The 22,654-nt window shown below is 49.4% G+C and overlaps 1 protein-coding gene across 2 annotated transcripts in view; it reads left to right on the top strand.

Moving 5' to 3' along the window:
* cd8a (CD8a molecule) overlaps nt 1–19,984 on the top strand; it is a 34,398-nt gene extending 14,414 nt beyond the window's left edge. For both annotated transcript variants that reach the window (XM_072497966.1, XM_072497965.1), the window contains exons 7-8: nt 7,106–7,154; nt 19,546–19,984. In XM_072497966.1, the coding sequence (XP_072354067.1) occupies nt 7,106–7,151 (46 nt within the window). In that variant the 3' untranslated portion in view covers nt 7,152–7,154; nt 19,546–19,984. The remainder of the gene's footprint in view (nt 1–7,105; nt 7,155–19,545) is intronic.
* Nucleotides 19,985–22,654: the final 2,670 nt, after the last annotated feature.

Genomic DNA, 22,654 nt, shown 5'->3' with positions numbered 1-22,654 from the left:
CCCATACAAAGTCAGAGATGATTGTGTCCACTTTCTGAAAATGGCCTTTGGTATAAAGATCGGGAGAGCCTGAAAGATAAACAAGAACCTCGGCAGAATATTCATTTTCACCACTTGGACCCTCCCCGCCAATGTTAAGTGCAGTGTCCCTCCACCCCCACATGTCTCCTCCATTGCCCCCAGACCCTCAGGGCTGCCATCACCATGGGGCTGGTGAGGTACCATGCCGGCAGGAACGGCAGAGGCGCCATTACCAACGCCCCCAAACTAGTGCCCTTGCATGAAGCTGCCTCAACACGCTCCCACACCGACCCTCCCCCCACCACCCGCTTCCTGATTATGGTTATATTCGCCACCCAATAATAATTACTAAAGTTCGGCAGCGCCAGCCTGCCCTCCCCCCGGCTCCGCTCAAGCATCCCCTTTTTTACTCGCGGGGTCTTACCCGCCCATACAAAGCCAGAGATCACCTTGTTGACCCGTTTAAAAAAGGACCATGGACTAAAGATGGGGAAGCACTGAAGCACAAATAGGAATCTCGGGAGGACCATCATTTTCACTGTCTGCACCCTCCCAGCTAGTGACAACGGGAGCGCGTCCCACCTCCGAAAATCGTCCTTCGTTTGGTCTACTAATCGGGCCAAATTTAACTTATGTAGCCGTTCCCATTCCTGTGCCACCTGGATAGCGAGATACCGAAAGCTTCCCCCTACCACTCTAAACGGCAGTTCCCCCAATCGCCTCTCCTGTCCCCTCGCCTGGACCGCGAACATCTCACTTTTCCCCATATTTAGTTGAAACCCCATAAACCGGCCAAGTTCCCCCCAAATCCTCATAATTTCTTCCATCCTCTCCAGTGGGTCTGATAAATACAGGAGCAGGTCGTCTGGCTAAGGCGTGACTCTGTGTTCCACTCCCCCCCTGGATCAGCCCCTTCCAGCCCCTTGAGGGGTGAGGGGACATCCCTGTCTCGTCCCCCAATGCAGCCTGAAATAGTCCGATATTGTCCTATTCGTCCGTACGCTCGCGACAGGAGCCTGATACAACAAACTGACCCAGTCAATAAAGCCCCGCCCAAATCTGAACCGTCCCAGTACCTCCCACAGATATTCCCATTCCATCCGTTCAAAAGCCTTCTCATCATGATCACATTGAATAACCTTCTTACATTGGCCACCAACTGCCTACTCTTGACGAACACCGTCTGGTCCTCCCCAATCACGTCCGGAACACAGTCTTCAATCCTAAAGGACAAGATTTTGGACAGCAGTTTGGCATCCACATTCAATAGGGATATCGACCTGTAGGAACCACATAGCTCCGGGTCCTTGTTCCGCTTCAGAATCAATGAGATCGTGGCCTGTGACATAGTCGGGGGAAGCACCTCATGCTCCCTTACCTCATTAAATGTCCTCATCAATAGCAGCCCCAATATCACAGAGAACTTTTTATAAAACTCCACTGGGTACCCATCCGGCCCCAGGGCTTTATCCGATTGCATGGCCTTCAGACCCTCTGCTATTTCCTCCAACCTGATCGGGGCCCCCAGCCCTTCTACCAATCCCCCATCCACCTTCGGGAAATTCAGCCCCCCCTAAAAAGTGCCTCATCCCCTCCGGCCCAGCTGGGGGTTCCGACCCATACAGCCTACTGTAAAACTCCTTGAACGCCTTATTCACCCCTGCTGAGTCTCCCACCAGGTTCCCATCCCCGTCCTTTACTTTCCCAATCTCCCTGGCTGCCTCCCTCTTTCTAAGCTGCTGCGCGAGCATTCTGCTGGCCCTCTCCCCATGCTCATAGATCGCCCCCCTCGCCTCCTTCAGCTGATCTTCCGCCCTCCCTGCAGTTAACAAGCCAAACTCCGCCTCTAGCCTCTGTCGTTCCCTTAAAAGCCCTGCCTCTGGGGTCTCCGCATACCTCCTGTCGACCTGCAATATCTCCTTTATCAGTCGGTCCATCTCTGCTCTGTCTGCCTGTTCCCTATGGGCCCGTATTGAGATCAGCTCCTCTCTAAACACCACCTTCAATGCCTCCCAGGCCACCGCCGCCGAAACTTCACCTGTGTCGTTGACTTCAGGTAGTTCTGAATACATTTCCTCAGCCGCTCGCACACCTCTTCGTCAGCTAAAAGTCCCACGTGCAGCCTCCAAGTGCGGGCACTGGCTACTCTCCCTGCTAACCTGTAGGTCAACCCAGTGCGGGGCATGATCTGAGATCGTGATCGCCAAATTCTCCTTGTCCACTACCCCCGTCAGTAGAGCCCTATTCAAAATTAAAAAATCAATCCGGGAGTACTCTTTGTGCATGTGTGAGTAGGAGAGCTCCTTCACTCTCAGCCGCCCAAGCCTCCAAGTTCTCTGGGATATTGGGTCCCCCCCCCCCCCCCCCCCCCCCCGCCCCCACCCCTCCCCCCATCTGCTCCATAAACCCCTTTAGCTCCTTCACTATTGCTGGCACCCTGCCCGTCCTTGAGCTCGACTCGTCTAGCCCAGGGTCAATAACTGTGTTGAAGTCCCCTCCCATGACCAGCTTATGCAAATCCAGGTCCGGTATCTTCCCCAACATCCTCTTTATAAACTCCACATCATCCCTATTTGGCGCGTATACATTTACTAGTGCCACCGGCAACCCCTCCAGCTTCCCACTGACCATAATGTATCGGCCTCCCACATCCACAACTATTCTTCCCGCCTCAAATACCACTCACTTATTAATCAGGATCGCAACCTCTCTAGTCTTAGAGTCCAGCCCCGAGTGAAAAACCTGTCCGACCCATCCCTCCCTTAATCTGATCTGATCAGTTACTCTAAGGTGCGCCTCGTGTAACACTACCACGTCCGCCTTCAGTCCTCTCAAATGCGTGAACACGCGTGCCCTCTTAACCGGCCCATTTAGCCCTCTCACATTTCATATGATCAGTCTAGTTGGGGGGCTCATCGCCCCCCCCCCTGACCTTCGTCAATCAGCCATCACCTTTCTTGGGCCAGTCTCCAGCCCGCGCCCCACCCATCTGACGGCCCACCCCCAGGCAGCCTCCACCCCCTACCTCCTTTCTGTCCCACAGCAAAAGTCCCTCCACCGTCAGCAGAACATTTTCACCCCTCCCCCCCAGTAACAGCACTATGTAAACCGACCCCTTTGACAAGCATAACATCTGCTGAGCCCCCACTGCGCTTCCGTGAGCTAGCCCGCCCAGCTAGCTTGGTAACCCCTGCCCATGGCGCCAGACATTCTCCCACCTATTGTTCCCTCCCCACCCTCCGCCCCACTCGGACATACATATTCAAAAGAAAAGGAATCCCAACACAATTGCCCTAAAAAAAGAAAGAAAAACACGATAAACAAAGAAAAGATCAAACAGAAGCTCCAGCATCTAACAAACACACCTCCGTCCCCCATAAGTGCAAATGTAAACTTTAACTCACTCAGCTCTGCAACAGGCCCAAATCAATACAGAAGGCATTACAAATAACGTCCCGAAAAAAGAACAAGAAACGTTTTTAACGTGAGCGCTGCAGCAAAGTTCAAAGCCCTCAGTCCGCCACCAGTACTTTTCTTCTAGCAAAGTCCATTGCTTCCTCGGGCGACTCAAAATAAAAATGCTGCCCCTCATATGTGACCCAGAGAAGGGCCAGAGACAGAAGTCCAAACTTCACCTTTTTCTTAAAAAGGATCGCCTTTATCTGATTAAACCCTGCTCTTCTCCTGGCCACCTCCGCATTCAGATCCTGATAGATCGACAGGGTACTGTTCTCCCATTTAAAACATCGTGTCTGCCTGGCCCACCGTAAAATACGCTCCTTGTCCAATTACCTGTGGAATCTCACCACCATTGCACTCGGGGATCCCCCACTCGCGGCTTCCTCGCGAGCGCTCTGTGAGCCACCGTCTCTGAGGCTATGTGCCGATGCCAGCGTGGGAACTGTGGCGTTTTATAATGCCAAAATCGGTGCCGAACCCTCACCGATCCTGGTGAGGGGCTAGCAGCTGCACTGGGTAAAACCCCTGGCTCCCACAACAAAAACGACTGGAGAATGGCTGCGTTCATGGCCACGCTTACGCATGGCAACGACCTACAGCCCTGTCCACCTCCAAGGGTCAGGACAATGTCCCATCCCCCAGCAACACCTCAAACATACCCACTATGTAGGTCCCAGCATCCGCTCCTTCAGACCCCTCCGGGAGACCGACGATTCTAAAGTTCTGCCGGCGGAACCTATTCCCTAGACTCCTTCTCCAGGAGTCTTTTCTGCTGGTTTCTCAGCATTCCCACCTCCAACTCCATCGCAGTTTGATGTTCCTCCTGCTCAGCCAGCGCCTTCTCTACACTCTGGATTGCCCGATCTTGGGCATCCAATCTAAGTTCCAGCCGCGCAATCGATTCCTGCTTCTGCATGGCGAAGCCCTCCTGAATAAACTGCATCAGCTGCTCCGTTGACCACTGGGTCAACAAGCCAGGACTCCGGTCATCCGCCATGCTTTCTCCCGCTGCAGCCATAGCCCAAGTCTTCTCTGTACGTCTATTTCTTCCTTTGCGAGCACTTCTAGTCCACCTCTCCATGCACCGATGTAGGCATCCATTCCACAATTGCCTCTACTATCAATTTGCCAAATCAAGTCCGATAGAAAATCGGGGGAAAAGGTCCATAGGTCCGACCCGAGGGGGAGCCACCAAATATGCGACCTACTCCTTCATAACCGCCACCGGAAGTCCAATCCGATTTCCAACCATGTATTTATTCGGATTTTTTGGAGCAGTGTTCATTATTTTGTACCCTATTAAAACAGTTGATGATAGAAGATCAGTTATATGACTAAACCTAATCTGAAGAGCTTCTGTTATTATGAGCAACTTAGTCAAAATTTTTATAGTATTGTCACTAGAAATGCTCAGATGAAGCACAGCCATATTGCTCATTCCCACATATTCATAATTCTATATATTAAACCCAGGTTTTGGAATGAAATCATATTTGGATCCGTCTATCCATTGTGTGTCTTATTGTGTCGAATGATAACTACTTTGCATGACAGCATGGTAATGGTCCAGGGTTGGCAAGTGTGCAATTATAGCCACGCCAATTTTTCAATCTCTTCACTCATGCAAAAACAGAGGGCTGGGTTCACCGTCTCTGAGGCTATGTGCCGATGCCAGCGTGGGAACTGTGGCATTTTATAACGCCAAAATCGTGCCGAACCCTCACCGATCCTGGTGAGGGGCTAGCAGCCGCACTGGGTAAAACCCCTGGCTCCCACAACAAAAACGACTGGAGAATGGCCGCGTTCATGGCCATGCTTACGCACGGCAACGACCTACAGCAGTCGTGCCGTAAAACATGGCGCCAGCCATGCACGGATCCGACCTGCCAAATACTGCCCCCCGGCCACCCAATGTCCACCCCCACCAGTCTTCCCAGCCCTCATGGAAGCCCACGCCCCCAACAGCACTGCTCCAGGCTGACTGTGGAGGGGCTGAGGCCACATATCCCCTGTGCGGTCAGGAACTCGGCCCATCGGGGGAGGGCCTGCAGGTGATGTGTCAACGCCATTCCAATGGCGTGCAGCGTGTGACGCGATTACGCCATTTCGGAACGGGCGGAAGATAGAAAACCAGCGTCAAACCGGATTTGCCCCAGATTTGGGCATTGGATGGGATTCTCTGCCCAATCGTTGATTAAGATATCGGCGTTGGGCAACGGTGAATCCCGCCTGTAACCTTTTGAACATCATCTAGGTCATAGTATTTTATTTGGAGGGAACACTTTTTAACAATCACTGAACTCTGTCCGATTTGAGTTTTTGGATTCTTTGATACGCAAAATCTGTCATATCTAGTTGGGAATGGTATTGAAGGTTATATGGATGAGTATAGATTAAAACAATCAAGTACCCCATGGGGCATATTGCCAAGGTCAAGAGCAGAGACAGATGCTCCTAAGTAAAGTGATAAATCATGACTGAATTATGGAGATGTTCGAATGTTCAGGAATTTTGCCTGATTGTCTTTGGGAATCAGATTATATTTATCCAAAATATTCCCTCAGACAATCAAAATAATTTGGAAGAGTTAATAATAGGTTGTTTATACAAATATTGGCTTGAGAGACCAATTGGGCTTTATTTATTCCATATGTATACAATTGCTACACTGCTGTAGGAAATATTTTAGCAGTGTTCTGCAGAACAGCTTTGTCAGAGACTAAGAAGATATGTGGCCCATTAACAAAATAAAATGCAGGATAAATATTATTCTTGGTGAATAGATTTACAAAAATACCAACAACGCATTTCCAATTTAAATTTAGATTAAGAACAAAGTTCCTTTATTTGAGGTCACATTTTGAAAAACTGAATCCATAATAAGATTAATTCAGGAAACACCCAAATTTACTCAATAGTACAGATACTGTTTACTATCTAGTCTATTTAAGTATAAATAATTCTTATTGCCCAACTTTAATTAATTTTTGACATATGTTAACCAATTTGAGCACAGATGTGGGACAGGTATTATAGACCTCGTAAAAGTGGTGATCAATTTAATTTCAAATGTATTTTCCCAATTGTTTAGTATTTAGAAAATAGATATGTTACTTCAGAAATATTCATTTAACCAGAATGCAGCCCTGGAATGTAAACAATAACTTAAATGCACAGCAAATGTTTAGTAATGATGCTTTGTGGGAAGCAATTTGTTCTTATTGAAGAATTTCAGCGATAGACCTGTACCAATAGGTCATTCAGTTTTCAGAAAGCTATTTATTAAGTTGTGGCATAAGTATTTACAATATACAAAATAAGTCAGCCCCCAACTTAATCTGACAATTGTCTTTTCTACGCCCATCTTATTATGATGTGGAGATGCCGGCGTTGGACTGGGGTGAGCACCGAAAGCTAGTGACATCGAAACAAACCTGTTGGACTTTAACCTGGTGTTGTAAGATATCTTATTGTGAATCACAGTTGTTTTGCAATTTAACTTATTTCCTTTGTAGGTCGGGAACATATTAATGTCCAAAGTCACTTACAAAATTATAATATATTCAAGAAAAAGAGAATTGCTGCTTCTTGCATTAACATAATTCTTTCTTCATTATTTATCTAGACCAATAGCTGACGAGGTTAGGAGACCATCAAACGGATACTATTAACGAGTAAGTACTCTACTTCAAAAAGGAAAGAACTATGTCACTGCATACAGTGCAAGAATGTTCTTAGTGTTGCATAGATGAGTTATAGATGCAGCAATGTAGGCTAGTTTTGAGATTACTTCGTAATGATTCATACAGTCCACAAAATCCCAACAACAACCTTAATTTGTACAATGTCTTAAAATGCCCCAAGATTTTTCACCGATTGATAATTAAATAATTAGTTGATTACATGCTTTGTCAATAAAATAGACTTTGAGGAAGATTTTATGGGTGTGTAGGGAAGCAGAGGCAAAGAGGGAGAGGGAATTCCTGAGATAGGGCCGAGGCAACAGCCACCAAGCAACAATGCTGAGAAAGGGTGATGTATTAGGATGCAAAATGGTGTAGGACTGGAAGAGATTAAAAATGTTTGACAGGGAATTTTAAAATGAGGACAAGCATTTTGAATCAGTGCATTGGAAGATATCAATAGGGGTCAGCAAGGACAGAGGTAATGGATGAGTGGGACCTAGGCAGGTTGTGCATGTCAGAGTATGAGACAAGTTGAAGTTTAGTATAGGAAGGAATTCAGGATGCGAAAAAGGAGTATGTCAGTGAAGTTTACTCTTCACGTCATAACAATAAATATATAAATAATTCAATATCAAAGACCTTGCGAAATGGTTGAAATGAATACATTTTCAATGGTAGAAATTAAGCCACAGATCAACCATGATCTCATTAAATGGCGGGACAGGCTCCAGGGGCTGATGGCCTATTCCCGGTTCTATTTACTCTTTTAGTGGTGAAGGGGAAGAAGCTCAGCTGAGGGTCAAGCAGGACAATACGTTTTTTCATTGTTTATTTCAACTTAAGTAACTGGCCGGGTAGGTGGTTGAAATCATGAGGAGCTTTCTGGTAGAATCAAAGAAACTTCACTTTTCCCAATATTAACTGTCTAAGAAACTGTTCCCAACTCCTATTGTCTGTTTCTTTCCTTCTAACAAACTTTAAATTAAATTTGCTATCCTCCCAAGCTCCATACTCTTTAAATTCTCAAGTAGTCTCCTGTGTGTCTCTTTGACAAAGGTTTTCTGAAAGTCCGTGTACACCACATCCATTGTATTTCCCCAATTCAACATATCTGTCACCCCCTCACAGGTTTGTCATGCATGATATACTTTTCTGAAATCTGTCTTGGCTGCTTGTACTTTGTGTTTGCATCATCTGGATAGTTAGTCATTTTGAAATCTTTAGTAAGAGATTTTAAAATTTTCCTTTCTGCGCCCAGAACAGCTAACTAAGCTTCTGAAATTAGCCACGAGACAACGTTCCTTTTTGCTACTGCAGTTGGCCTGAGTGCCCCAAGCTTACAATGAGAAAACTAAATAAAACCAATGAACTGCTCCTGATTTCTACTAGCTGATCTCTGCTGGAATGGACACACAAGTTAACGTCAGAAGAGTACACAATCAGACTCAACTGTGGTTGCCTCCAGTCTGACCTGTCAATCCTGACTGCCTAAGTTTACAAATGAAGAATGGCTTCAGGATAAAATATTCGTTAAGATTCTTGGTAACTGTAGAACTTTAACCCAGCAGAACTCAAGGAAGGAAGCGAGAAAATTCCTAAAATAATTTGGATTAATGATTGTAGAGCTTTAATAATCAGCATTCGATTATCAAAAATTCTAAAACTGTGCAACAGGGAAAGTGTCTGTAAATGTACACTTGGGATCAAGTTTAATCTGACCTGTCTGTCGGAAAATGACAGGAGTGGGTACAACATTGGCATTCCACCCTGCTCAATTTTGCTCAGTTGCTCTTGGACGTGGTTAGACTGTGATATACTTTTTATCAATGCTACTGGTGATACTTTACTGATAAACTTTAAAATGCCAGTAAATTCAATCAGGGATTTTTAAAGATTTTTCTTTGTTTTTGGTTTGGCTTTTAACAATTTTGACTATTTTGACTATTATCAAACACAAGTGCTGTTTCTAGAAAGTAACTGATAGCTTTAGGAATAGCAGTGAGTAAATGCGATTGTATCTCAGTTTAGTAAGTTTGAGTATAAGTAATGAGATATGTATACATATTTTTGCTCCTTGCATATCTGGACTACTCAGATGAACACACAATTGTTAGAGCTTAATTTGCCATAACTTGAGGAATAGCAGTGGATTTATGCTATAATTTCTCGGCTTAGTAAGTTTGAGTGTAAGTAACGATATAGCCATAAACATATATTCTTGCATATCAGGACTACTCAGATGAACTCACAATTGTACCAGTTTAATAGATTATAGCTTTGCTCTTAGAAACTTGATGTTTTGAAATAGAGTGTGTGAGTAAATGGAACATGACTTGTACTAAGTGTAGCATTCCTCGGAGGAACAGGGTCTTTGGACCTATGGGGCTCAATATTCTGACCCCCCGCCGGGTCGGAGAATCGCCGGGGGTCGGCATGAATCCCGCCCCCACCGGCTGCCGAATTTTCCAGCGGCAGAGATTCGGCGGGTGCAGGAATCGTGCCAATCGGCGGACACCCCCCGGCGATTCTCCGACCCGCGATGGGCCGAAGTCCGGCTCGTTCTATACAGGTCCCACCGGCGTAAATTAGAGTCGGTCCCTTACCAGCGTGACCTGGCGGCGTGGGCGGGCTCCGGGTACTGGGGGGGGGGGGCGCGGGGCGAACTGGCCCCGGGGGTGCCCCCACGGTGGCCTGCGACCGTCGCCCACCGATCCACGGGCAGGCTTGTGCCATGGGGGCACTCTATTCCTACGAGCCGGCAGTGTAAGCCTCCGCGATGGTCGACGCGTAGGTGAACGCCCCCTGCGCATGCGTGGGGATGACGTCAGCATCCGCTGATGCTCCTGCGCATGCGCGAACCCGCGCCGGCCAGCGGAGTCTCTGTGGCCCCGGCTGGCGCGGTGCCAAAGGCCTTCCACGCAGGCTGGCGGGGCACCAACCACCCCGGGGCGGGCCTAGCCCCTGAAGGTGCGGAGGATTTTGAATCTCTGGGGCGGCCCGACGTCGGAGTGGTTCACGCCATTCCGTCCCACCGGGACCTCCCGCCCTGCCGGGTATGGGAGAATCCCGCCCATGGTTTCCAAAACTCTTCACCATTGAGGATTTCCACGTGTCTGGATGTGTTCTAGGCTAATTGATACAGATTGAAGCAATGGTAGTCAACATGCCTATTGTCATTATATTATGCAACTGCCAGGAAGGTAGAAGGCAAACTACTTGGACATTGGCCCTTTTATAGTCCAGCCATTTTATTTTTCAAATTATTCATTCAAGGGATATGAAAGTCACTGATGAGCCTAGGATTTATTGCCCATCCCTTATCATCTTGAGAATTTGGTGGTAAGCTGTCTTCTTAAACCACTACAGTCCATGTGGTGTATGTACACCCACTGTGCTGTTAGGGAGGGAGCTCCAGTATTTTATGCCGGAATATAGTTTCAGATCAAGATACTGGGCGAAATTCTCCCGAAACGGCGCGATGTCCGCCCAAAACGGTGCCAATCAGACGGGCATCGCGCCGCCCCAAAGGTGCGGAATGCTCCGCATCTTTGGGGGCCGAGCCCCAACATTGAGGGGCTAGGCCGACGGCGGAGGAATTTCCGCCCCGCCAGCTGGCGGAAACGGCCTTTGTTGCCCCGCCAGCTGGCGCGGAAATGACATCCCCGGGCGGCGCATGCGCGGGAGCGTCAGCGGCCGCTGACAGTTTCCCATGCATGCGCAGTGGAGGGAGTCTCTTCCGCCTCCGCCATGGTGGGGGCCGTGGCGGAGGCGGAAGGGAAAGAGTGCCCCCACGGCACAGGTCCGCCCGCGGATCGGTGGGCCCCGATCGCGGGCCAGGCCACCGTGAGGGCACCCCCCGGGTCCAGATTGCCCCGCGCCCCCCCCCCAGGACACTGGAGCCCGCCCACGCCACCTTGTCCCACCATTCAAAAGGTGGTTCAATCCACGCCGGCGGGACAGGCAATATATCGGCGGGACTTCGGCCCACCTGGGCCGGAGAATCCAGCGGGGGGGCCCTCCAACCGGCGCGGCCCGATTCCAGCCCCCGCCGAATATCCGGTACCGGAGACTTTGGCAACCGGCGGGGGCGGGATTCACGGCAGCCCCCCGGCGATTCTCCAACCCGGCGGGGGGTCGGAGAATGACGCCCTCTATGTGACTTGGAGGGAAATTTGCACATGGTGGTGTCCCCATGCATCTGCTGCCCTTGTTCTTCTAGGTGGTAAAGGCCTCAGATTAGGAAAGTGCTGCTGAAGGAGCCTTGGTGACCTTCTTCACTGCACCTTGTAGGCAGCGCATATTGTTGCCACTGTGAGCCAGTGCTGGAGGATTGAATGTTTTAAGGTGTTGGATTAGGTGCCAATCAAAAGGGTTGTTTTGTCTTGGATGGTGTCGAGTTTCTTGAGTGTTGTTGAAGCTGCACTCATCCAACTTGGTGGAGAGTATTCCATAACACTCCTGACTTGTGCCTTGTAGGGTGTGGAAAGTCTTTGGTGTGTCAGAAGGTGAGTTACTCACCACAGAATTCCCTGATTCCTTCTGATTTGCTCTTGTAGCCATGGTAATTATATGGCTCATCCAGTTGTGTTTCTGGTCAATCATAACGCTCAAAATGTTGACGGCGGGAGATTGTGTGATGTTAACTCAATTGAACATCAAGGCATATGGTTACATTTGATTATGTTGGAGACTGTCAGTGCCTGGCACGTGTGCCCTGAATATTACTTGCCACTTATGGGCACGGACCTGCAGGTAACAGAGCTTGCGTCAATATCCGAGGAATGGCAAATGGTACTGATCATTTTCCAAACATAAGTAAACATCCCTACTCCTGACCTTATAATAGAGGTAGGGTAATTGATTAAGCAGGTGAAGATGGCACCTGCAGCAATGTCCAGGGGCTGAGATGATTGGCCTCCAACAACCACAGTCATTTAGAACATAAGAACATAAGAACTAGGAGCAGGAGTAGGCCATCTGGCCCCTCGAGCCTGCTCCACCATTCAATGAGATCATGGCTGATCTTTTGTGGACTCAGCTCCACTTTCCGGCCCGAACACCATAACCCTTAATCCCCTCATTCTTCAAAAAACTATCTATCTTTATCTTAAAAACATTTAATGAAGGAGCCTCTACTGCTTCACTGGGCAAGGAATTCCATACATTCACAACCCTTTGGGTGAAGAAATTTCTCCTAAACTCAGTCCTAAATCTACTTTCCCTTATTTTGAGGCTATGCCCCCTAGTTCTGCTTTCACCCGCCAGTGGAAATGACCTGCCCACATCTATCCTGTCTATTCCCTTCATAATCTTATATGTTTCTATTAGATCCCCCCTCATCCTTCTAAATTCCAACAAGTACAGTCCCAGTCTGCTCAACCTCTCCTCGTAATCCAACCCCTTCAGCTCTGAGATTAACCTAGTGAATCTCCTCTGTACACCCTCCAGCGCAAGTATGTCCTTTCTCAGATAAGGAGACGAAAACGGAACACAATACTCCAGGTGTGGCCTCACTAACACCGTATACAATTGCAGCATAACCTCCCTAGTCTTAAACTCCATCCCTCTAGCAATGAAGGACAAAATTCCATTTGCCTTCTTAATCACCTGTTGCACCTGTAAACCAACTTTTTGCGACTCATGCACTAGCACACCCAGGTCTCTCTGCACAGCAGCATGTTTTAATATTTTATCATTTAAATAATAATCCCTTTTGCTGTTATTCCTACCACAATGGATAACCTCACATTTGTCAACATTGCATTCCATCTGCCAGACCCTAGCCCATTCACTTAGCCTATCCAAATCCCTCTGCAGACTTCCAGTATCCTCTGCACTTTTTGCTTTACCACTTATCTTAGTGTCATCTGCAAACTTGGACACATTGCCCTTGGTCCCCAACTCCAAATCATCTATGTAAATTGTGAACAGCTGTGGGCCCAACACTGATCCCTGAGGGACACCACTAGCTACTGATTGCCAACCAGAGAAACACCCATTAATGCCCACTCTTTGCTTTCGATTAATTAACCAATCCTCTATCCATGCTACTATTAGTTAACCAATCCTCTATCCATGCTACTACTTTCCCCTTAATGCCATGCATCTTTATCTTATGCAGCAACCTTTTGTGTGGCACCTTGTCAAAGGCTTTCTGGAAATCCAGATATACCACATCCATTGGCTCCCCGTTATCTACCGCACTGTTAATGTCCTCAAAAAATTCCACTAAATTAGTTAGGCATGACCTGCCCTTTATGAACCCATGCTGCGTCTGCCCAATGGGACAATTTCCATCCAGATGCCTCGCTATTTCTTCCTTGATGATAGATTCCAGCATCTTCCCTACTACCGAAGATAAGCTCAGTGGCCTATAATTGCCCGCTTTCTGCCTACCTCCTTTTTTAAACAGTGGTGTCACGTTTGCTAATTTCCAATCCGCCGGGACCACCCCAGAGTCTGGTGAATTTTGGTGAATTACCACTAGTGCATTTGCAATTTTCCTAGCCATCTCTTTTAGCACTCTGGCATGCATTCCATCAGGTCCAGGAGACTTGTCTACCTTTAGCCCCATTAGCTTGCCCATCACTACCTCCTTGGTGATAAAAATCCTCTCAAGGTCCTCACCTGTCATATCCTCATTTCCATCAGTCACTGGCATGTTATTTGTGTCTTCCACTGTGAAGACCGACCCAAAAAACCTGTTCCGTTCCTCAGCCATTTCCTCATCTCCCATTATTAAATCTCCCCTCTCATCCTCTAAAGGACCAATATTTACCTTAGCCACTCTTTTTTGTTTTATGTATTTGTAGAAACTTTTACTATCTGTTTTTATATTCTGAGCAAGTTTACTCTCATAATCTATCTTACTCTTCTTTATAGCTTTTTTAATAGCTTTCTGTTGCCCCCCAAAAATTTCCCAGTCCTCTAGTCTCCCACTGATCTTTGCTACTTTGTATGTTTTTTCCTTCAATTTGATACTCTCCCTTATTTCCTTATATTTCCACGGTCGATTTTCCCTCTTTTTACCGTCCTTCCTTTTTGTTGGTATAAACCTTTGCTGAGCACTGTGAAAAATCGCTTGGAAGGTTCTCCACTGTTCCTCAACTGTTTCACCATAAAATCTTTGCTCCCAGTCTACCTTAGCTAGTTCTTCTCTCATCCCATTGTAATCTCCTTTGTTTAAGCACAAAACACTAGTGCTTGATTTTACCTTCTCACCCTCCATCTGTATTTTAAACTCCACCATATTGTGATCGCTCCTTCCGAGAGGATCCCTAACTATGAGATCCTGAATCAATCCTGTCTCATTACACAGGACCAGATCTAGGACCGCTTGTTCCCTTGTAGGTTCCATTACATACTGTTCTAGGAAACTATCGCGGATACATTCTATAAACTGCTCCTCAAGGCTGCCTTGATCGACCTGGTTAAACCAATCGACATGTAGATTAAAATCCCCCATGATAACTGCTGTACCATTTCTACATGCATCAGTTATTTCTTTGTTTATTGCCTGCCCCACCATAATGTTACTATTTGGTGGCCTATAGATTACTCCTATAAGTGACTTTTCCGCCTTACTATTCCTGATTTCCACCCAAATGGATTCAACCTTATCCTCCATAGCACCGATGTCATCCCTTACTGTTGCCCGGATGTCATCCTTAAATAACAGAGCTACACCACCTCCCTTACCATCCACTCTGTCCTTCCGAAAAGTTTGATACCCTCGGATATTTAACTCCCAGTCGTGACCATCCTTTAACCATGTTTCAGTAATGGCCACTAAACCATAGTCATTCACGATGATTTGCGCCATCAACTCATTTACATTATTCCGAATACTACGAGCATTCAGGTAAAGTACACTTTTGTTGGCTTTTTTACCTCTGTTCTGAATCTTAACACCTCGATCAGTAACCTCTCCTAAGTTATATTTCCTCTTAACCTTTCTCCTAATTTTCCTTGTCGTTGAACCCATATCTTCCTGTAACAACCTGCCGCGTCGCTTACCATTAATGTTTTCACTTCCCGTTTTATTTCTTTTAGTATTCCTGGTCCTATTCACTGAGCTCCCCTCAGTCACTGTACCTTGTACTGTCGCCCTTTTTGATTTTTGACTATGGCTTCTCTGCCTTACACTTTCCCCCTTACTGCCTTTTATTTCTGTCCCTGTTTTGCTACCTTCTAACTTCCTGCATCGGTTCCCATCCCCCTGCCACATTAGTTTAAACTCTCCCCAACTGCTCTAGCAAACACTGCCTCGGTGCAGACCGTCCGGTTTGTACTGGTCCCACCTCTACAGAACCGGTTCCAATGTCCCAGGAATTTGAATCCCTCCCTCTTGCACCATCTCTCGAGCCACGCATTCATCCTCTCTATCCTGACATTCCTACTCTGACTAGCTCGTGGCACTGGTAGCAATCCTGAGATTACTACCTTTGAGGTCCTACTTTTTAGTTTAACTCCTAGCTCCCTAAATTCAGCTTGTAGGACCTTGTCCCGTTTCTTACCTATATCGTTGGTGCCTATGTGCACCACGACAGCTGGCTGTTCACCCTCCCCCCCCCAGAATGTCCTGCAGCCGCTCCGAGACATCCTTGACCCTTGCACCAGGGAGGCAACATATCACCCTGGAGTCTCAATTGCGTCCACAGAACCGCCTGTCTATTCCCCTTACAATTGAGTCCCCAATCACTATAGCCCTGCCATTCTTCTTCCTGCCCAGCTGTGCAGCAGAGCAAGCCACGGTGCCATGAACCTGGCTGCTGCTGCCTTCCCCTGGTGAGCCATCTCCCTCAACAGTATCCAAAGCGGTATATCTGTTTTTGCAGGAAGATGACCGCAGAGGACACCTGCACTGCCTTCCTACTCTGTCTTTTGGTCACCCATTTTCTATCTCCCTCAGTACCTTTCACCTGCAGTGTGACCAACTCGCTAAACGTGCTATCCACGACATCCTCAGCATCGCAGATGCTCCAAAGTGAGTCCATCCGCAGCTCCAGAGCCGTCAAGCGGTCTAACAGGAGCTGCAACTGGACACACTTCTTGCACGTGAAGGAGCCAGGGACAGTGGACGTGTCCCTGAGCTCCCACATCGCACACAAGGAGCATGACACGGGTCTGAGATCTCCTGCCATGTCTTAAACCTTCGGTTAACCTCAACAACTACAATTTCAACAAAAAAAAACAAAGAAAAAATAAATATACCAATGAAAAGAAACAGAAAAACAGAAACACTACTTACCAGTCACTTACCAGGGATAAAAAGCACTTCCTCCCCACCCAGCTTCGAATTCCCACGTAGATTCAAATTCCCAAACTCACTCTTAGCTCTGTCTCACTCCTGGCTCTTAAAAGAAGTAAAGTCACCATAGTCCCAGATGACCATAAGCTGCTTTCCCCTTTGAGGGGGAGAGCTGACTGGTGGTGGTTTAACCTGAGGATCACCACACCTCAAGCAAGCGACAAGGTTGAGAATAGCCTCAGCCTCTATAGGGCTTGAACCCACAATGGTGGCCTTGCTCTGAATGACAAAGCAGCGATCCAGCCAACTGAGCTAAACTGGGCCTTTGTGATGGGTATGAAATAAACCAATGGAGAATTCTCTTCCATGTCATGCGGTCAAATGCTGCCTTGATGTCAAGGACTGACGCTCTTATTTCAACTCTTTTGTCCATATTTGTACCAAAACTGTATTCAAGGCTGCAACTGAGTAACCCTGGTATGACCCAACCTATTAGTGAGCAGTTTGTTGCTTTATAAGTGCCATGTGGCAGCACTGTCAATGACACTTTCCAACGGTTTGATGATTGAGAGCAGACTGAAGGGGTGGTAATTGGATTCATCCTGATTTTTGTAGTCAGGATAGGGCTGGGCAATTGGAAAATTGGAACTGGAATATTCCAGTGCTGATGCTGTACTGGAAAAGCTTGGCTAGGAATGCAGTTAGTTCTGGATCACAGGTCTTCAGTAATACATCTGAGATATTGTAAGGGCCCAGAAACTGTCGTATCAGCGCCTTTAGCTATTTTGTGTGAATCGAATTGGATGAAGATTGGCATCTGTGATGTTGGGGACCTCAGGATCAGTGATTGATCATCCACTCGGTACTTCTGGATGAAGGTGCTTGCAAATGTTTCAGCCTTGTCTTTTGCACTAATGTTCTGCATTCCCTATCATTTGAGGATGGTGTTATTTGTGGAGATCCCTCCTCCAGTTAATTCGTTCATTGTCTACCATTATTCACCATCCAATCTGGCAGGACTGAAGAGTTTGATCCGATCTGTTGATTGTGAAATTGCTTAGCTCTGAGTTAACATGATGTTTCAGCTATTTAGCATACTTATAGTTCTCTGTTGTAGCACCACCAGGTTGGCGTGCCATTTTGAAGTATGCTCGGCACTACTCCTGGCATGCCTCCTACAGTCCTCATTGATCCAGGGTTGGCAGCCTGGCTTGATGGTAATGGCAGGGTGAGGGATATGTTAGGCCATGAGGTCACCGATTATGCTTGAAAACAATTCTACAGCTGCTGATGACTTACAAAGTCTCATGTGGGCTTGGTTTTGAGCTGCTGGATCTGTTCAAAATCTATACCATTTCGCGTAGTGGTAATGCCACATAACTTGATGGACGTTGTCCTCAGTGTGAAGTCAGGACTAGGTCTCCTCAAGGACTATGTGTTGGTCACTCTTAGCAATGCACTTACATATGCACCTGTGATTGGTAGATCAGTGAGGATGTGGTCTGTTGGCTTTTCCTCTTGTTGGTTCTCTCAGAACCTACCGCAGGCCTGATTAGGCAGATATGTCCTTCAGGACGTGAGCAGCTCAGTCAGTAATGATGCTACCGATTCACTCTTGATGATAGACATTGAAGTCCCATTTGGTGCCCTTGCTACCATCAATGCTTCTTACAAGTGGTGTTTAACATAGAGGAGTGCTGATTCATCAGCTGACAGAGGGCAGTGAGCCGGTAATAAACAGGAGGTTTCCAAGCTACAGAGTCAACATGAAGGGATTGCAGGGCAATTTCCTCCCATCTGTACACCACTATGTACCTCTGGTGTGTCTGTGCCGCTGGTGGGACAGGACATACCAACAATGGTGATGGAGGACATTGACTGTAAGGTATGATTTGGTGTGTATAACTATATCAGGCTGTTAGCTGACTAGTTGTTGGGACATCTCTCCCAATTTTCACATGAACCCTAGGTACTCATGAGGAGGACATTACAGGGTGGCTGGGTATGATGGTGCCTTAGTCATTTCCAATGCCTAGATTGATGATAGGTGGTCCATTCAGTTTTATTCTCCTTTAACTTGTTCTTAGTTGTTTGATACATAGCGGCTTGCAGAAGGGAGTTAAGAGGTGAGAATCTGGAACTCATCGCCTGAAAGGGCGTTAGAGGCAGGAACCCTCACAACACTTAAAAAGCATTTAGATGAGCACTTGAAACGCCATTGCTCACAAGGCTGTGGACCAAATGCTGGAAAATGTGATTAGAATAGATAGGGCAGCATGGTAGCACAGTGGTTAGCACAGTGGTTAGCACAGTTGCTTCACAGCTGCAGGGTCCCAGGTTCGATTACCGGCTTGGGCCACTGTCTGCGTGGAGTCTGCATGCGTTCTCCTTGTCTGCGTGGGTTTCCTCCGGGTGCTCCAGTTTCCTCCCACAAGTCCCAAAGATGTGCTGTTAGGTGGATTGTCCATGCTAAATTGCCCTTGGTGTCCAAAAAGGTTAGGTGGGGTTACTGGGTTACGGGGATGGGGTGGAGGCGTGGGCTTAAGTAGGGTGCTCTTTCTAAGGGCTGGTGCAGACTCGATGGGTCGAATGGCCCCCTTCTGCACTGCAAATTCTATGATTCTATGAGGTGCTCGATTGCCAGCACAGACAGGGTGGGCCGAAGGGCCTTTTTCTGTGCTGTGAATCTCAACGATACCAAATAAAAACAAGAAAATGCTGGAAAACTCAGTAGAGTCTGTGGAGACTGAAAGAAACAGAGTTAGCATTTTGAGTCCAGTATGGCTTGCGATTTTCCTGCATTTTCTGCTTTTATTTCAAATTTCCAGCATCGGCAGTATTTTGCCTTTAAATTCCTTGGAAATTAGACCTGGGTGGCAAATGCAGTGAGATTGCCACGTCTCTAATCTCTGTCCTTCCCAGGTCAGGTTGAAGAGCTCCTTTTCCACCCCACTCTGAAGGGGAAACTAAAATCGCTCTCTCAGTATCAACCACCTCTCTGGGTGTCAGCTTCCACCTAACAAGTGGGTTTGGGTCTACCACAGGTGAACGTGCCTCGGGTGCAGGTCTTTGTTTCGCTCAACTATGTTTTTTTTCATGAATATATTGACAGGATTTTTCCTACTTCAGGTTGATGACTCTAAACTTGTCCGCTTCAACACGGAATCCTTCAATCACCTCTTCAGCACCTCTTGAGAGCTAAATGAGACTGCACAGGACTCGGCATACAACTGGCTCTCTTCAGCCTTCAATGGATCTTTTTGCACAATTGCCTATTAAACTGTCCTTTCGTTGTCATAACCTTGCTGCAACTGCAAACCTTGTTCGTGACCGTGGATTTGTGACCAATACAAAGGTGAATTTGTTCCCCACGCGCCCCTCAAACCCCCCTCTCCCCCCACCCCGGGGGGCAGCTTCTGTGTTAAAGAATTCGGCCACAGAGTAAAGACAGCGGCCATTTCACACATGTCAATATCCCTGGTGGAAATAGGAAATGGCACTTCCCCCATTAGTGTCGGATTGTCAGCGCACTGCGATATTCCAGGATTACTGAGAGTCCCTTCGTTCACGGGTGGGGTGGGGGGGGAGGGGGAGTGGGGGTTGGAGGGGGAGTGGGGGGTTGGAGGTGGAGTGGGGGTTGGAGGGGGAATGGGGGTTGGAGGGGGAGTGGAGGGTTGGAGGGGGAGGGGGGTTGGAGGGGAAGGGGGATGGAGGAGGAGTGGAGGTTGGAGGGGGAGTGGGGGTTGGAGGTGGAGTGGGGGTTGGAGGGGGAGTGGGGGTTGGAGGAGGAGTTGAGGGTTGGAGGGGGAGTGGGGGTTTGGAAGGGGAGTGGGGGGTTGGAGGGGGAGTGTGGGTTGGAGTTGGAGGGGGGTTGGAGGGGGGTGGGGGTTGGAGGGGGAGTGGGGGGTTGGAGGGGAGTGGTGGGTTGGAGGGAGTGTGGGGGTTGGAGGGGGAGTGGGAGTTGGAGGGGGAATGGGGGGTTGGAGGGGGAGTGGGGGTTGGAGGGGGAATGGGGGTTGGAGGGGGAATGGGAGGTTGGAGGGGGAGTGCGGAATGGAGGGGGATTGGGGGTTGGAGGGGGAGTGCGGGTTGGAGGGAGAGTGGGGGTTGGAGGGGGAGTGGGGGTTGGAGGGGGAATGGGGGGTTGGAGGGGGAGTGGGGGTTGGAGTTGGAGGGGGGGTTGGAGGGGAGGGGGGTTGGAGGGGAAGTGGGGAGTTGGAGGGGGAATGGGGGTTGGAGAGAGAGTGGGTTTGGAGGGGGAGTGGGGGTTGGAGGGGGAGTGGGGGTTGGAGGGAGAGGGGTTTGGAGAGGGAGTGGGGGGTTGGAGGGGGAATGGGGTTGGAGGGGGGAGGCGAGTTGGAGGGGGAGTGCGGGTTGGAGGGGGAATGGGGGTTGGACGGGGAGTGGGGGGTTGGAGGGGAGGGGGGGTTGGAGGGGGAGTGGGGGTTGGAGGGGGAGTGGGGGTTGGAGGGGGAGTTGGGGTTGGAGGGGGAGTGGAGGTTGGAGGGGGAGTTGGGGCTGGCGTGGGAGTTGGGGGTTAGAGGGGGAGTAGGCAGTTGGAGGGGGAGTGGGGGTTGGAGGAGGAGTGGGGGTTGGACGGGGAGTGGGGTTGAAGGGGAGTAGGGGTTGGAGGGGGAGTGGGGGGTTGGAGGAGGAAGGGGGGTTGGAGGGGGGTTGGTGTGGGAGAGGGGATGGAGGGGGAGTGGGGTGGTTGGAGGGGGAAAGGGGGTTGGAGGGGGAGTTGGAGGGGGAGGGGGACTTGGAGGGGGAGTGGGGGATTTGGAGGAGGGATGGAGGTTGGAGGTGGAATGGGGGTTGGAGGCGGAATGGGGTGTTGGAGGGGGAGTGCGGGTTGGAGGGAGAGTGGGGGTTGGAGGGGGAGTGGGGGTTGGAGGGGGAATGGTGGGTTGGAGGGGGAGTGGGGGTTGGAGTTGGAGGGGGGGTTGGAGGGGGAGGGGGTTGGAGGGGGAGTGGGGAGTTGGAGGGGGAATGGGGGTTGGAGAGGGATTGGGTTTGGAGGGGGAGTGTGGGTTGGAGGGGGAGTGGGGGTTGGAGGGGGAGTGGGGGTTGGAGGGGGAGTTGGGGTTGGAGGGGGAGTGGGGGCTGGCGTGGGATTTGGGGCTGAGAGGGGGAGTGGGTGGTTGGAGGGGGAGTGGGGGTTGGAGGAGGAGTGGGGGTTGGACGGGGAATGGGGGTTGAAGTGGAGTGGCGGTTGGAGGGGGTGTGGGGGTTGGCGTGGGAGTGGGGGGTTGGAGGAGGAAGGGGGGTTGGAGGGGGGTTGGTGTGGGAGAGGGGATGGAGGGGGAGTGGGGTGGTTGGAGGGGGAATGGGGGTTGGAGGGGGAGTTGGAGGGGGAGGGAGACTTGGAGGGGGAGTGGGTGGTTTGGAGGAGGGATGGAGGTTGGAGGTGGAATGGGGGTTGGAGGCGGAATGGGGGTTGGAGCAGGAGGGGGTGTTGGAGGTGGAGTAGGGGTTGGCGGAGTGCGAGGTGGGAAAGAGAGTGGGTGTTTGGAGGGAGATTTTGAGGTGGTAGGGGGTTGGAGGGCAGTGGGGGGGGTTGGAGGGCAGTGGGGGGGTTGGAGTGGGAGGGGGAGTTGGAGGGGGAGTGGGGTGTTGGACGGGGAATGGGGGTTGGAGTGGGAGGGGGAGTCGGAGGGAGAGTGGGGGTTGGCGTGGGAGTGGGGGGTTGGAGGAGGAAGGGGGGTTGGAGGGGGGTTGGTGTGGGAGAGGGGATAGAGGGGGACTGGGGCGGTTGGAGGGGGAATGGGGGGTGGAGGGGGGGTTGGAGGGGGAGGGGGAGTTGGAGGGGGAGTGGGGTGTTGGAGGGGGAGTGGGGGTTGGAGTGGGAGGGGGAGTTGGAGATGGAGTAGGGGTTGGCGGAGTGCGAGGTTGGAGGGGGAGTTGGGGGTTGGTGGGAGATTTTGAGGGGGAAGGGGGTTGGAGGGGGAGTTGGGAGGGTTGGAGGGGGAATGGAAGGGAAGTGTGGGGTCCACAAATCAAGACTTCCTGATCTCCAGGATCTGCAAAAGTAATTGCGAGGAGGAGCATTGTAGAATGGTGAAGTCAGATGGCAGTGAATGGTTCAAGTGTTCCCCTTGCTTTATGCTTTGGAGGGCAGGCAGTGTGATTGCATTGTGGGGGGGGGACAGTTTTACTGTGCTGGGGGCGAGTTAATATTCTTCTTATATTCCTTCCTGATCATAAGACCATAAGACATAGGAGCGGAAGTAAGGCCATT

The sequence above is a fragment of the Scyliorhinus torazame genome, chromosome 3 (genome assembly GCF_047496885.1).
Source record: "Scyliorhinus torazame isolate Kashiwa2021f chromosome 3, sScyTor2.1, whole genome shotgun sequence".
In the NCBI taxonomy this organism is placed as follows: domain Eukaryota; kingdom Metazoa; phylum Chordata; class Chondrichthyes; order Carcharhiniformes; family Scyliorhinidae; genus Scyliorhinus; species Scyliorhinus torazame.
This window is presented reverse-complemented; position numbering and strand designations above follow the sequence as displayed.